The 15000-nt window shown below is 45.8% G+C and overlaps 1 protein-coding gene across 6 annotated transcripts in view; it reads left to right on the top strand.

Annotated features, from left to right (window-relative positions):
• Positions 1-15000, top strand: part of myo18b (myosin XVIIIB) — a 105612-nt gene that overhangs the window by 36553 nt on the left and 54059 nt on the right. For all 6 annotated transcript variants that reach the window (XM_083794204.1, XM_083794199.1, XM_083794202.1 and 3 more), the window contains 9 exons: positions 2014-2245; positions 4191-4271; positions 5004-5124; positions 6064-6211; positions 6435-6618; positions 9348-9498; positions 13214-13323; positions 14054-14119; positions 14999-15000. The exon at positions 14999-15000 is cut by the window's right edge and continues 127 nt beyond it. In XM_083794204.1, coding sequence (XP_083650330.1) covers positions 2014-2245; positions 4191-4271; positions 5004-5124; positions 6064-6211; positions 6435-6618; positions 9348-9498; positions 13214-13323; positions 14054-14119; positions 14999-15000 — 1095 coding nt within the window. The remainder of the gene's footprint in view (positions 1-2013; positions 2246-4190; positions 4272-5003; positions 5125-6063; positions 6212-6434; positions 6619-9347; positions 9499-13213; positions 13324-14053; positions 14120-14998) is intronic.

Below are 15000 nucleotides of genomic sequence, written 5' to 3' on the forward strand. Positions count from 1 at the left end.
GTAATGTAATATAAGAGCAGTAACATTAGTACGGCACAGGGTTGCCAACTAGGCCAGTCGTTCTGGGCTCCAGTCCAGCACAGAGAGCCGCGGGTCATATGGGGCATCTTTTCTTAATTCCCTCCCTGCATGCACAGATATTACGGTAATTAATTTCCAAGTAATATAAGCATACTTTTTTGTGTGAACAAGACACACTTATGTCCTCTGCCGTTATCCGCAGTATTTTTGTATATTTCGGTGAAACGAGTTGGGGCCCAATCTGCAAAGTAAAGTGACGCCGCTTACTTCCACATATAGACGAATTCAGAAACGGGTCTCATGGTCGCAGCAATGTATTTCCTGTAGGCGGAGCCGACATTGCTGCGGTGCACCTCTTCTACTGCAGTGAATGGTAGAGTGACTGCTCAAAACGTTATACTCTTTTACCTGCTTTTTACTAACACTAACTTTATAAAGATGCCCAGAACATCGGTCGGGATGAACCTGTGTAGTTTATATAGCTGCTCCAACAGTGGTGGCAACATTCAAGAGAAACGGAATTTCTACTATAATAGGGCTAAGGATCGAACTTGGGCTTACACCAAACGACACCTGAATTTAATAGATTCAAGAGAATCCTGAATATACTATGGTACTGTGCTAGGTTGTCAATACTACAATGTTGGATTGGGGATGTTGTTCCATCTGTATGGAGTTGGCTCCATAATGTTCTACAACTGCTCCCACTAGAACGGCTCACACATGTTCTCCAAGGAGACATGGATGGATTCTTCTTGGTTTGGGGCCCAGTTGTGGAATACATGGGAGGAGAATACGCAGAAATATCTTATCAAGAGGTTTGGCAAATTAAGGAACTATTCATGTTAAGAACAAAGGCTTTATTATTTCTAAGACTACATGAATGATTATATAAGTAGTAAAAGAAGAAGATGATGTATGGACATATGTATAATGTATGTCGGTTAGTCTGTATGTATATGTGAGTCATGTGTCGGTTTGTACAAAAATGAAAAATAAAATGATTGAAAGAAAGAGAAACGGAATGTCAAATACAACCGCACGGCACCACAGTGTCTGAGACCAGAGCTGGCTGAGGGGAAGCAGTGAACGGTCCTGAATAATGTCTATGTCTATGTGATCCTTGTCCTCCGTACACCAGGGCTCTGAGCTCCCAGCAGCTGACCAGTGTTCAATCTGCAAGTAAAGTCACGCCGTGATTACGTCCATATATACCCCATTCTGACCTGAGATCAGATTCATACGAGGTTCCCGCTGGACACACACTGGTCTGATTATAACCCATTCTGACCTGAGATCAGATTCTAAAAATGTCAGTCGCTCTTCGATCTTTCAAAAATAGCAGACCTACAAGCTCGTATCGCGCCACTCGGTGGCACGATATGAGCTTGTAGATCTGCTATTTTTAAATAGCTAAAGCATAACATGATGCCGACACCAAAATGGGTGCCCGTTCAGAATGGGATACCAGAGTCTGTAGGGGCGAATATTAATCTGTGGAACAGAGTCAAATATGATTATTTACGCGTCGTGAGCTTGTAGATCGGCTATTTTCAGCAAGTGTATAATCAGCCATTAGGACGGCATCAAGGCACGCCAAAGATACATTTTAGTCGACCAAATCACCTGCACATAGATTTAGTCGACTAAAATATTATGATATTTAGTCGACTAAAACTAGAACACCAAAACATTCCAGGTGACTAGTAAAATGTGACAAAAACTAAATGAAAACAATTCAAGAGACTATGGGCTGTATTTTGCGTGTCTTAAGTACCAGGTCTTATTACCTAACTAAAGACCTGGAGGCGTGATCAATGCTCTTTGGCCACTCAGAATAGCCAAATGGCTATTCTGAGTGGCCAAAGAGCATTGATTTGCTACGGCAACGTTTACCTAAGTTAGGTAATAAGACCTGGTACTTAAGACACGCAAAATACAGCCCTATGACTAAAACTAAAACTAAAACAACACTGTCCTCCCCAACACCAGGGCTCTGAGCTCCCAGCAGCTGATGACGCTGGCCTCCGTCATGGTGGTGGACACGCCCGGCCTGAGGAACCCCAGGCACAGCGGAGAGCAGGGGGGGGGAGGGGAGGGGGGGCAGGGGGGCGGGGCCCGCGCGGCGGGATGGGCGGAGCTATGTCACAACTACCTGCAGGAGAGACTGCTGGAGCACTACCACACACACACCTTCACCAACACACTGGAGAGATACGCACAGGTACACGCACACACACACACACACTACCACACACACACCTTCACCAACACGCTGGAGAGATACGCACAGGTACGCACACACACACACACACACACACACACACACCTTCACCAACACACTGGAGAGATACACACAGGTACGCACACACACACACACACACACACCTTCACCAACACGCTGGAGAGATACACACAGGTACGCACACACACACACACACACACACCTTCACCAACACGCTGGAGAGATACTCACAGGTACACACACACACACACACACACACCTTCACCAACACGCTGGAGAGATACGCACAGGTACGCACACACACACACACACACACACACACACACACACACACACACACACACACACACACACACACACACACACACACACACACACACACACACACACACACACACACACACACACACACACACACACACACACACACACGTACGCACACGCACACACACACACACACACACACACACCTTCACCAACACGCTGGAGAGATACGCACAGGTATATGCGCACACACACACACACACACACACACACACACACACACACACACACCTTCACCAACACGCTGGAGAGATACGCACAGGTATATGCGCACACACACACACACACACACACACACACACACACACACACACACACACACACACACACACACACACACACACCTTCAGTAACACACTAGAGAGATACGCACAGGTATACGCACCGACATCACCTGAGGACACGTTCCCTTGTCCTCACAGGAACAAAATGGTTGCTTTATAAAAATACATTTTTAGCTCCGTTTACTATATTACCGAAAAGATTGAGGTTGGGGTTAGATATGTAGAAGTTTAAGGTTTATGGGGTTAAAGTTCTGCGTTGGTGTCATGCACTGAAAAATGACAAGAATCTACATAACAAGTTCTAAACGGTTTGAAGCTTGTAGATCTGCACATTTTCTGTAAGTCACTGTCACCAAACAGATACTGTAAAGCACTTAAAGTGGGGTTGATTAGCCTAATTATAGCTTCAGCCAGCTTCAAACTAACTACATGAAATGTAGTTTCATGTAGTTTCACTAGTATTCCTATATAAACATCACCAGATAGACTGACAGAAGACTACAAGAAAACAAAACCTTAATAAAACCAACAGAAAATATGCTTACAGTCATATATTTTCCAAGGCTTGTCAAAAGAACTCTAGCATGTTTTCTCCTACCTCTGCTGTCTTAAGTTGAAAACACTGAACACATACTGACAACTATGGCAAGCTAGAAGTATCAAAAAACATCACATGGTGCAAAACTAAACCTATATAGAAGTCCACCACTAGGTGGCACTAATGCACACTAACAGTGGGCAAAGCAGACAGGTACAGTAGGGATGCACCGATCCGATACTCGTATCGGAGATCGGCGCCGATCCAGGCTAAAATTCTAGATCGGGTATTGGATCGGTGGCCGATCCATTATCCGATCCGATCCAATCCGATAATTATGTGTAATTACAGTATGAAAACAACTCTACCTCCTCTGTGACACAGCAGTGTAGTATTGACAGTATAACATGTGGAATGCAGCCAGGCTAGCCTGCGCACACATTAACCTGGTCTAATTGTTGCACAGTTATTTAATAAATAATTCAGTGCATTTATATCTGTGTTTGTTACATTTTGTTTTACAAAGTTGGGAAAGTAATGTTTAAGTCAAGCCTTGATGTTGCCTTACACAAAATAATGATTCCAGACTCCACACAGTGAGTCATACAGCTTAATAGGTTATTACGTTTCTTTGTGGGGGGTATCGGATCGGTACTCTGTATCGGCAGATACTGGACCCCCATGTATCGAAATCGGTATCGAATGCCAAAAAGCCGGATCGGTGCATCCCTATACAGTACATACTAACTAATACAGTGTGTTCTGGTTGTGTTTTTAGGAGAAGGTTCCCGTTCAGCTGGAGAGTCCAGAAAACAGTCCAGCTGAGGTGGTGTCTGCCATCGACCAACCTGCCATACAGGTAGGCCTACACACACACACGCACACGCACACGCACACACACACACACACACACACACACACACACACACACACACACACACACACACACTATACACACTGCTATACTCTGTTATACTTTGGCTATTGAAAAATAGCAGATCTACTTGTAGGTCTGCTATTTTTGAAAAATCGTGAAAATGTGGCACGACGATGTGCACGGACGGAAAATTCTGTGAAAGTAGCAGTTGTGAGTATGTACAGTATGCTGTAGAAATGTATAGTTTCTAACTACACCTGTGTCATTGTGTGTGTGTGTGTGTGTGTGTGTCTATGTGTGTCTATGTGTGTGTGTGTGTGTGTGTGTGTGTGTGTGTGTGTGTGTCTATGCGTGTGCGTGTGTGTGTCTATGTGTGTCTATGCGTGTGTGTGTGTGTGTGTGTGTGTGTGTGTGTGTGTGTGTGTGTGTGTCTATGTGTGTCTATGTGTGTGTGTGTGTGTGTGTGTGTGTGTGTGTGTGTGTGTCTATGCGTGTGCGTGTGTGTGTCTATGTGTGTCTATGCGTGTGTGTGTGTGTGTGTATGTGTGTGTGTGTGTGTGTGTGTGTGTCTATGTGTGTCTATGCGTGTGTGTCTATGTGTGTCTATGCGTGTGTGTCTATGTGTGTCTATGCGTGTGTGTCTATGCGTGTGTGTCTATGTGTGTGTGTCTATGTGTGTCTATGCGTGTGTGTGTGTGTGTGTGGCCCCCATAGCTGCGTGCAGCAGACGGGGAGCCCAGGGGTCTGCTGTGGCTCCTGGATGAGGAGATGGTGACGCCGGGCTCCACCGAGAGCACCGTGCTGGAGAGAGTCTGTGGATACTACGGCAACTCTGGTGAGACCACGTGTGTGTGTGTGTGTGTGTGTGTGTGTGTGTGTGTGTGTGTGTGGATACTACAGCAACTCTGGTGAGACGCTGTAGAGCACTTGGTTGATCACGATCATTTTTTCACGTTTTGGTGTCTGACAGTGTGCCGGTTCTTTGTCTTTCAAAGATACCCTTTTCAGTCGGTAGTGCTGTCGCCTCACAGCTAGAAGGTCCTGGGTTCGATTCCCGCTCGGGACGCTGTGGGCGGCTGGCGGCGTGTTTCCTCGTCCGCGTCATCAGTGCCCATACCCAAAGGCGGGGGTTGGCGATAGGGCCTTTCTGTGTGGAGTTTGCATGTTCTCCCCGTGTCCCCTAGGGTAGATACCCTCACAAAAAACATGCAGTAATCCTGGTCACTGCCTCCCCCTGGCCAGCCGGGGCGCCTGATGGAGGGGAAAGGAACTGGTTGGAATAACGTGTTCCTTCCACGCGCTACGTCCAACCAGGGAAACTCCCCCCTGTCAGGTGTAAAGGAGCAACTTGGACACTCAGGCATGAAGGAAGCATGAGTTCAAGTCCGTTGCTCTCCCCATGTCCCCCATATATGGGGACTAGGTTGGTGGAGGGTGTGTAGAGCCCAGGATTGACACAGGGGTGAAAAATGGGTTACAAAATCGTGGGATAAAAAAAAAAGAAAAAAAAGAAAACCCTTTTCAGGATAACTTTCTGATGCCTGAAGAAGCTCTTTGACAATAAAGTTCGTATTGCAAGTGCAGGCGGTGTGTGGGTCTTTGTGCACTTTATGTGCATTTTTCTGAATGCATTTGAGCCCTGCCTACGCAGTACACACCCGCCTCAGAGCATACAGGTGTGCATACGACTTTGTCGCCCAAGATAATGTCCATAACATCCATAAACATGAGTGTATTCCTCCGGCCCCCCTCCCCTCCCCTCCCCCCCATGCAGTGCGTCAGTGCGAGCAGCCGCTGCAGTGCGAGGTCAACCACCTGATGGGTTCTGACCCGGTCCGCTACGACCTGACGGGCTGGTTCGCTCTGATCCAGAGCAACCCGTCCGCCCTGAACGCCATCTCTCTGCTGCAGAACTCCTCCATGTGAGTCTCACTATACTCACATCCACAACTTGTTTAGAGACCAGGATTACTGCATGTTTATACCTAGGTATAAAACCTATAAACTACCTATAGGGTAGGTTATACCTACCCTATAGGTAGGGTAGGGTAGGTTATACCTACCCTATAGGGGACACGGGGATAACATGCAGACTCCACACATGACCATGTATTCCTGACTCTCTCTCTCTCTCTCTCTCTCCAGAGGTGTGGTGAAGGCCCTGTTCGCCCCCAGGGCCTCGGTGCCCCCCCTGGTGCGCGGCCTGGGGGGCTTGGAGGGGAACAGCCAGCGCTGTCTGCAGCGGATCGGCACCATCAGGAAGACCTTCAGCGGCGGGATGGCGGCCATACGCAGACACTCGCACTGCGTGGGGGTCAAACTGCAGGCCGTAAGTAGTATCCTGTACTATAGACACTCGCACTGCATAGAGGTCAAACTGCAGGCTGTAAGTAGTATCCTGACCTTTACTATAGACACTCGCACTGCATAGAGGTCAAACTGCAGGCTGTAAGTAGTATCCTGACCTTTACTATAGACACTCGCACTGCATAGAGGTCAAACTGCAGGCTGTAAGTAGTATCCTATACTATAGACACTCGCACTGCGTAGAGGTCAAACTGCAGGCTGTAAGTAGTATCCTATACTATACCAGACACTCGCACTGCATAGAGGTCAAACTGCAGGCTGTAAGTAGTATCCTATACTATACCAGACACTCGCACTGCATAGAGGTCAAACTGCAGGCTGTAAGTAGTATCCTGAACTATACTATAGACACTCGCACTGCGTAGAGGTCAAACTGCAGGCTGTAAGTAGTATCCTGACCTATACCAGACACTCGCACTGCGTAGAGGTCAAACTGCAGGCTGTAAGTAGTATCCTGACCTATACCAGACACTCGCACTGCGTAGAGGTCAAACTGCAGGCTGTAAGTAGTATCCTGACCTATACTATAGACACTCGCACTGCGTAGAGGTCAAACTGCAGGCTGTAAGTAGTATCCTATACTATAGACACTCGCACTGCGTAGAGGTCAAACTGCAGGCTGTAAGTAGTATCCTATACTATAGACACTCGCACTGCGTAGAGGTCAAACTGCAGGCTGTAAGTAGTGACCTATACTATACCAGACACTCGCACTGCGTGGGGGTCAAATTGCAGGCTGTAAGTAGTATCCTGAACTATACTATACCAGGCACTCGCACTGCATAGAGGTCAAACTGCAGGCTGTAAGTAGTATCCTGACCTTTACTATAGACACTCGCACTGCGTAGAGGTCAAACTGCAGGCTGTAAGTAGTATCATATACTATAGACACTCTCACTGCATAGAAGTCAAACTGCAGGCCGTAAGGACCCCCAAAATTGACACATTAGATTATTACTCCAGCATTCCTGGAGTAAGTAACTTATTCCAGACTTACTTAGGCCATTTTGGGGTTTGCCTAAGTCACATTAATGGGCTGTATTTTGCGTGTCTTAAGTACCAGGTCTTATTCCCTAACTTGAGTAAACTAAAGACCTGGAGGCGTGATCAATGCCATTTGGCTATTCTGAGTGGCCAAAGAGCATTGACCACGCCTCCAGGTCTTTAGTTTACTCAAGTTAGGGAATAAGACCTGGTACTTAAGACACGCAAAATACAGCCCAATATTGTGTTTAACTTATAGGCAACATAAAAGGGCCTGTAACTGTATGTCACAGTCTTGACATCATAGGCCATTACTGTGGCGGAAACAGTGCAATCTTTTCAATAAAGATAATTATTAGACGATTTTTACCAGAGGAGGACCAGGTGGTGAACTGGCCAATGTTGTGAAGAGCTGAAAAATATCTTCTCACTGCATAGCAGTCAATGAGAAACCTGTACACACTCTCACTGCATAGCAGTCAATGAGAAACCTGTACACACTCTCACTGCATAGCAGTCAATGAGGATCCTGTACACTCTCACTGCATAGCAGTCAATGAGGATCCTGTACACTCTCACTGCATAGCAGTCAATGAGAAACCTGTACACTCTCACTGCATAGCAGTCAATGAGGATCCTGTACACACTCTCACTGCATAGCAGTCAATGAGGATCCTGTACACTCTCACTGTATAGCAGTCAATGAGGATCCTGTACACTCTCACTGCATAGCAGTCAATGAGGATCCTGTACACTCTCACTGCATAGCAGTCAATGAGGATCCTGTACACTCTCACTGCATAGCAGTCAATGAGGATCCTGTACACACTCTCACTGCATAGCAGTCAATGAGGATCCTGTACACTCTCACTGCATAGCAGTCAATGAGGATCCTGTACACTCTCACTGCATAGCAGTCAATGAGGATCCTGTACACTCTCACTGCATAGCAGTCAATGAGGATCCTGTACACTCTCACTGCATAGCAGTCAATGAGGATCCTGTACACTCTCACTGCATAGCAGTCAATGAGGATCCTGTGTACTCTCACTGCATAGCAGTCAATGAGGATCCTGTGTACTCTCACTGCATAGCAGTCAATGAGGATCCTGTGTACTCTCACTGCATAGCAGTCAATGAGAAACCTGTACACACTCTCACTGCATAGCAGTCAATGAGGATCCTGTGTACTCTCACTGCATAGCAGTCAATGAGGATCCTGTACACACTCTCACTGCATAGCAGTCAATGAGGATCCTGTGTACTCTCACTGCATAGCAGTCAATGAGGATCCTGTACACTCTCACTGCATAGCAGTCAATGAGGATCCTGTACACTCTCACTGCATAGCAGTCAATGAGGATCCTGTACACACTCTCACTGCATAGCAGTCAATGAGGATCCTGTGTACTCTCACTGCATAGCAGTCAATGAGGATCCTGTGTACTCTCACTGCATAGCAGTCAATGAGAATCCTGTACACTCTCACTGCATAGCAGTCAATGAGGATCCTGTACACTCTCACTGCATAGCAGTCAATGAGGATCCTGTGTACACACTCACTGCATAGCAGTCAATGAGAATCCTATACACACTCACTGTCAAACAGGCAGTACGCATCCTACTAATACACCTCTCTCTCTCTCTCTCTCTCTCCCTCTCTCCCTCTCTCCCTCTCTCCCTCCATCCCTCCCTCCCTCCCTCCAGGATGCTCTGTTGAACCTGATCCGCCGGGCCCGGCCAGTCTTCCTCCAGTGTGTTCTGGCCCGGACAGACAACGGACAGTTTGACATCCCCAGCCTCAGAGTGCAGCTGCACTCCACACAGATCCTGGCTGCCTTGCAGATCTACCGCACAGGTTGGTATACTGTATATACAGTAGGCCTACTGCACCAATTCAGTATTTCAGCCGTGACGTGAGCGCCCCCCTCCAGAGATACTTCCGGGTCCTACTTTTGTGTCGCTTTTGTGTCCCCATAGAGTTATACTGTGACGCTCCGTCGGACTAAATCTGAGACGAAAACAACCACGAAAGTCTAATTTTACCGCTATACCCTTGCAACAACAAAGCTATACTGGTCTCCCAAATCTACAAAATGACGTCGGACTTAACTACAGAATGACCCCCGAGTAGCAGGAAGAAAAGTAGAAAGGTGCAAATGTGGGGAATTTGCAAGTGTGGTTTGCAGGCAGCGCCTGCGAGTCGTGGGTTGCGGCTGCCCGGAGCTGAGTGATCCACTGGGAGGAATATAGCGTCGGAGGCCATGATGCAACGTGCAATTCAAATTCGGTGCTGATCGCATCTGGCGTGATCGTGATATATAGCGTTTTGGTTCTATAAGCAATAGGCTGCAAGCTTTGTCACGTTTCTGGATCAAACGGTTAGATTTTTTGCATTTGTGTGGCATCCCTTATATGCGTCAAAGTGAAGATACTTTTGGCGATTCGTTGAATACACACAACCCTCGACATGTGATTCAAACTTGGGGTTGAATGGACGTTTTTTTGGTCAAAAAGGTTCTTCCCACTAACTCTGGCCATAATTGGCCGAACGGTACTAGACTATCGAAATACAGTAAAGAAAGAAAGAAAGAAAGAACCATTCAAGTATCAAAACTAGGGCTGTCAAAGTTAATGCACTATTAACTAGTTAACTCACAATCCTTTTAACGGCACAAATTTTTTTGACGCGCGATTAACGCACTGTGAAGTTTGACAGAATGGTTGAGAGACGCATGGCAATTTTACACTGAAGAGTTGAATAATTGTTAAACAGCTGCATTACTTAAGTTAATTTAAGTCTACACAATTAGAAAACTTAGAAAACATGTTATTTTGATCAACATGGCCTGTTATCTCTCGTAATGGTACCATTGGCCAACATCAATACAGTTCTTTAGTTTGGGTCTGGAAGGCTAAATGTCATCAAATGGTGGTTCCGTGGCTCAAATGCAGAATAAATAATGGACCTTTATATGAGAAATCTTGAAAACCACTGATTTAAGGTATATTTAGAACGGATAAAAAATATGCGATTCATTTGCGATTAATCACAGTTAACTATGGACAATCATGCGATTAATCAGATTAAATATTTTAATCGATTGACAGCCAACACATCACAGTGCATAAACAACTGTCTCTCCCATCATATTCCAGGTTATCCAGAACACATGCCCTTCAGTTCCTCTCTCTCTCTCTCTCTCACAGTGTCTCTCTCCCATCACATTACAGGTTATCCAGAACACATGCCCTTCAGTTCCTCTCTCTCTCTCTCTCTCTCCCTCACAGTGTCTCTCTCCCATCACATTACAGGTTATCCAGAACACATGCCCTTCAGTTCCTCTCTCTCTCTCTCTCTCTCCCTCACAGTGTCTCTCTCCCATCACATTACAGGTTATCCAGAACACATGCCCTTCAGTTCCTCTCTCTCTCTCTCTCCCTCACAGTGTCTCTCTCCCATCACATTACAGGTTATCCAGAACACATGCCCTTCAGTTCCTCTCTCTCTCTCTCTCCCTCACAGTGTCTCTCTCCCATCACATTACAGGTTATCCAGAACACATGCTCTTCAGTTCCTCTCTCTCTCTCTCTCTCCCTCACAGTGTCTTTCTCTCATCACATTACAGGTTATCCAGAACACATGCCCTTCAGTTCCTCTCTCTCTCTCTCTCTCCCTCACAGTGTCTTTCTCTCATCACATTACAGGTTATCCAGAACACATGCTCTTCAGTTCCTCTCTCTCTCTCTCTCCCTCACAGTGTCTTTCTCTCATCACATTACAGGTTATCCAGAACACATGCCCTTCAGTTCCTCTCTCTCTCTCTCCCTCACAGTGTCTCTCTCTCATCACATTACAGGTTATCCAGAACACATGCCCTTCAGTTCCTCTCTCTCTCCCTCACAGTGTCTCTCTCCCATCACATTACAGGTTATCCAGAACACATGCCCTTCAGTTCCTCTCTCTCTCCCTCACAGTGTCTCTCTCTCATCACATTACAGGTTATCCAGAACACATGCCCTTCAGTTCCTCTCTCTCTCCCTCACAGTGTCTCTCTCTCATCACATTACAGCTTATCCAGAACACATGCCCTTCAGTTCCTCTCTCTCTCCCTCACAGTGTCTCTCTCTCATCACATTACAGGTTATCCAGAACACATGCCCTTCAGTTCCTCTCTCTCTCTCCCTCACAGTGTCTCTCTCCCATCACATTACAGGTTATCCAGAACACATGCCCTTCAGTTCCTCTCTCTCTCTCCCTCACAGTGTCTCTCTCTCATCACATTACAGGTTATCCAGAACACATGCCCTTCAGTTCCTCTCTCTCTCTCTCTCACAGTGTCTCTCTCCCATCACATTACAGGTTATCCAGAACACATGCCCTTCAGTTCCTCTCTCTCTCTCCCTCACAGTGTCTCTCTCTCATCACATTACAGGTTATTCAGAACACATGCCCTTCAGTTCCTCTCTCTCTCTCTCCCTCACAGTGTCTCTCTCCCATCACATTCCAGGTTATCCAGAACACATACCATTCAGTTCCTCTCTCTCTCTCTCCCTCACAGTGTCTCTCTCCCATCACATTCCAGGTTATCCAGAACACATGCCCTTCAGTTCCTCTCTCTCTCTCTCTCTCTCTCTCTCTCTCTCACAGTGTCTCTCTCCCATCACATTACAGGTTATCCAGAACACATGCCCTTCAGTTCCTCTCTCTCTCTCTCTCTCTCTCTCTCTCTCTCACAGTGTCTCTCTCCCATCACATTACAGGTTATCCAGAACACATGCCCTTCAGTTCCTCTCTCTCTCTCTCTCTCTCACAGTGTCTCTCTCCCATCACATTACAGGTTATCCAGAACACATGCCCTTCAGTTCCTCTCTCTCTCCCTCACAGTGTCTCTCTCCCATCACATTACAGCTTATCCAGAACACATGCCCTTCAGTTCCTCTCTCTCTCTCTCTCTCCCTCACAGTGTCTCTCTCCCATCACATTCCAGGTTATCCAGAACACATGCCCTTCAGTTCCTCTCTCTCTCTCCCACAGTGTCTCTCTCCCATCATATTACAGGTTATCCAGAACACATGCCCTTCAGTTCCTCTCTCTCTCTCCCTCACAGTGTCTCTCTCCCATCACATTACAGGTTATCCAGAACACATGCCCTTCAGTTCCTCTCTCTCCCTCACAGTGTCTCTCTCCCATCACATTACAGGTTATCCAGAACACATGCCCTTCAGTTCCTCTCTCTCTCTCCCTCACAGTGTCTCTCTCCCATCACATTCCAGGTTATCCAGAACACATGCCCTTCAGTTCCTCTCTCTCTCTCTCCCTCACAGTGTCTCTCTCTCATCACATTCCAGGTTATCCAGAACACATGCCCTTCAGTTCCTCTCTCTCTCCCTCACAGTGTCTCTCTCCCATCACATTCCAGGTTATCCAGAACACATGCCCTTCAGTTCCTCTCTCTCTCTCTCCCTCACAGTGTCTCTCTCCCATCACATTACAGGTTATCCAGAACACATGCCCTTCAGTTCCTCTCTCTCTCTCTCACAGTGTCTCTCTCTCTCCCATCACATTCCAGGTTATCCAGAACACATGCCCTTCAGTGATTTCCGCTGTCGCTTCCAGGCTCTGTCTCCTCCCATCATGAAACGCTACGGGTCCATGTTCGTCTCCCATGACGAGAGGAAGGTACTGTATACATTACACCTGTACACCTACTGTAAGTCATACATGTTCGTCTCCCATGACGAGAGGAAGGTACTGTACATTACACCTGTACACCTACGTCATACATGTTCATCTCCCATGACGAGAGGAAGGTATTGTACTCACCAGTGTTGATTTCGTCGACTAAAACTAAGACGAAACATTTAATTTCGTCGACTACCTTTTTTCACTGACGAAAACTAAATGGAAACTAAATGAAAACTAAGCTATGGTGACTAAAACTAAGACTAAATGTATTGACGATTTCGTCAACAGATAAAAAATAGACTAAAATGTTAGGAAGGGACTAGTGGACAACAGATCCAATATTTTAAGTCATTTTACACTTTGGTTGCATGCTGAAAATAGCAGATCTACAAGCTCACAACGTGTGAGCTTGTAAATCAGTCATTACGACAGCATCAAGGCCTGCCAAAATACATTTTGTTCGACTAAATCACCTGTAGATTTAGTCGACTAAAATCTTATGACATTTAGTCGACTAAAACTAGACTAACACTAAGACCATTCCAGGTGACCAAAATGTGACTAAAACTAAATGAAAACTATTCAATATGACTTAAACTAAAATCAAATTTTGCTGCCAAAACACACACACCTATAAGTACAGCTTCATGCTCTTTGTTTTACAGACGTTTGAACCCATAAAGTTAACGCGTGTTATTTTTATGTCCTGTTATTTCTCCACTAGGCGGTGGAGGAGTTGCTAGTTGAACTGGATCTGGACAAGAAGAGCATAGTTCTGGGCGCCAGCAGGGTGAGAATTAAAGGTTTTATGACATTCATTTTCATTTCTTTTTTCTTTTAGGTTTTATTACCTCAATTACACCCAAAAAACCTGAACTTTGAACATTCAGTGGATTTTCTGTGGTCTGAAGTTTTCTTTGGGGTTTGGAAGCCTTTTGAGCTACAATGAAAACAGGCAACACAGTGAAAACAGTGACATCTTCTGGCAAATCCCATTGACATATATGGGATTTGCAGGGTCTTACATCACTTACTGCCGGCAAATCAGAGCACCTGTTTGAGCCAGAAAACCCCAGATCACAGAAAATCTACTGAATGTTAAAGGTTCATGTTTTTTGGGTGCAATTGAGATTAGAAAACCTAAAAAAAATAAGAACAATTCCAAAACCACAATCCCTTTAACACCAATCATACTATTGTACAACATGGATCCCCCCCCCCCCCTGCCCATCTATCCTTGCAGGAATAATGCAATGCATGCATGAATCCACCTGAAAATATTGCATTTTTGGACTGTTTGTGTGATGAATACATTCACACAGAGAATCAATGTATCAATCGAGAATCATACAGGTATAGGCCTACAAGCAGCCAAATAAAATAAAGCGATAAAGCAAAGCAAGGTTGATTTTTCTGAGCTCAACACATTATGTGCCCTTTTAATCTTTCAAAATGGCGACCCAGGGTGTCATCCTGGGACATGGACATGTGCTAATTCATAGGACGTCTGTGGACGTCTTGGGCACAACATGCAAACACGAGGCATCAATAGATTTGAAACTAGATATTTGCCGGAGAGTATTCATCATTTTTTGTAATGATAGTTGTGATGATATTACAGTTCCAGAGCTGCTGGTTTGACTCACACACTGCCTGCTCTATATTTCAGGT

This window comes from Protomyctophum parallelum, assembly GCF_964188405.1.
Source record: "Protomyctophum parallelum genome assembly, chromosome: 21".
NCBI lineage: Eukaryota > Metazoa > Chordata > Actinopteri > Myctophiformes > Myctophidae > Protomyctophum > Protomyctophum parallelum.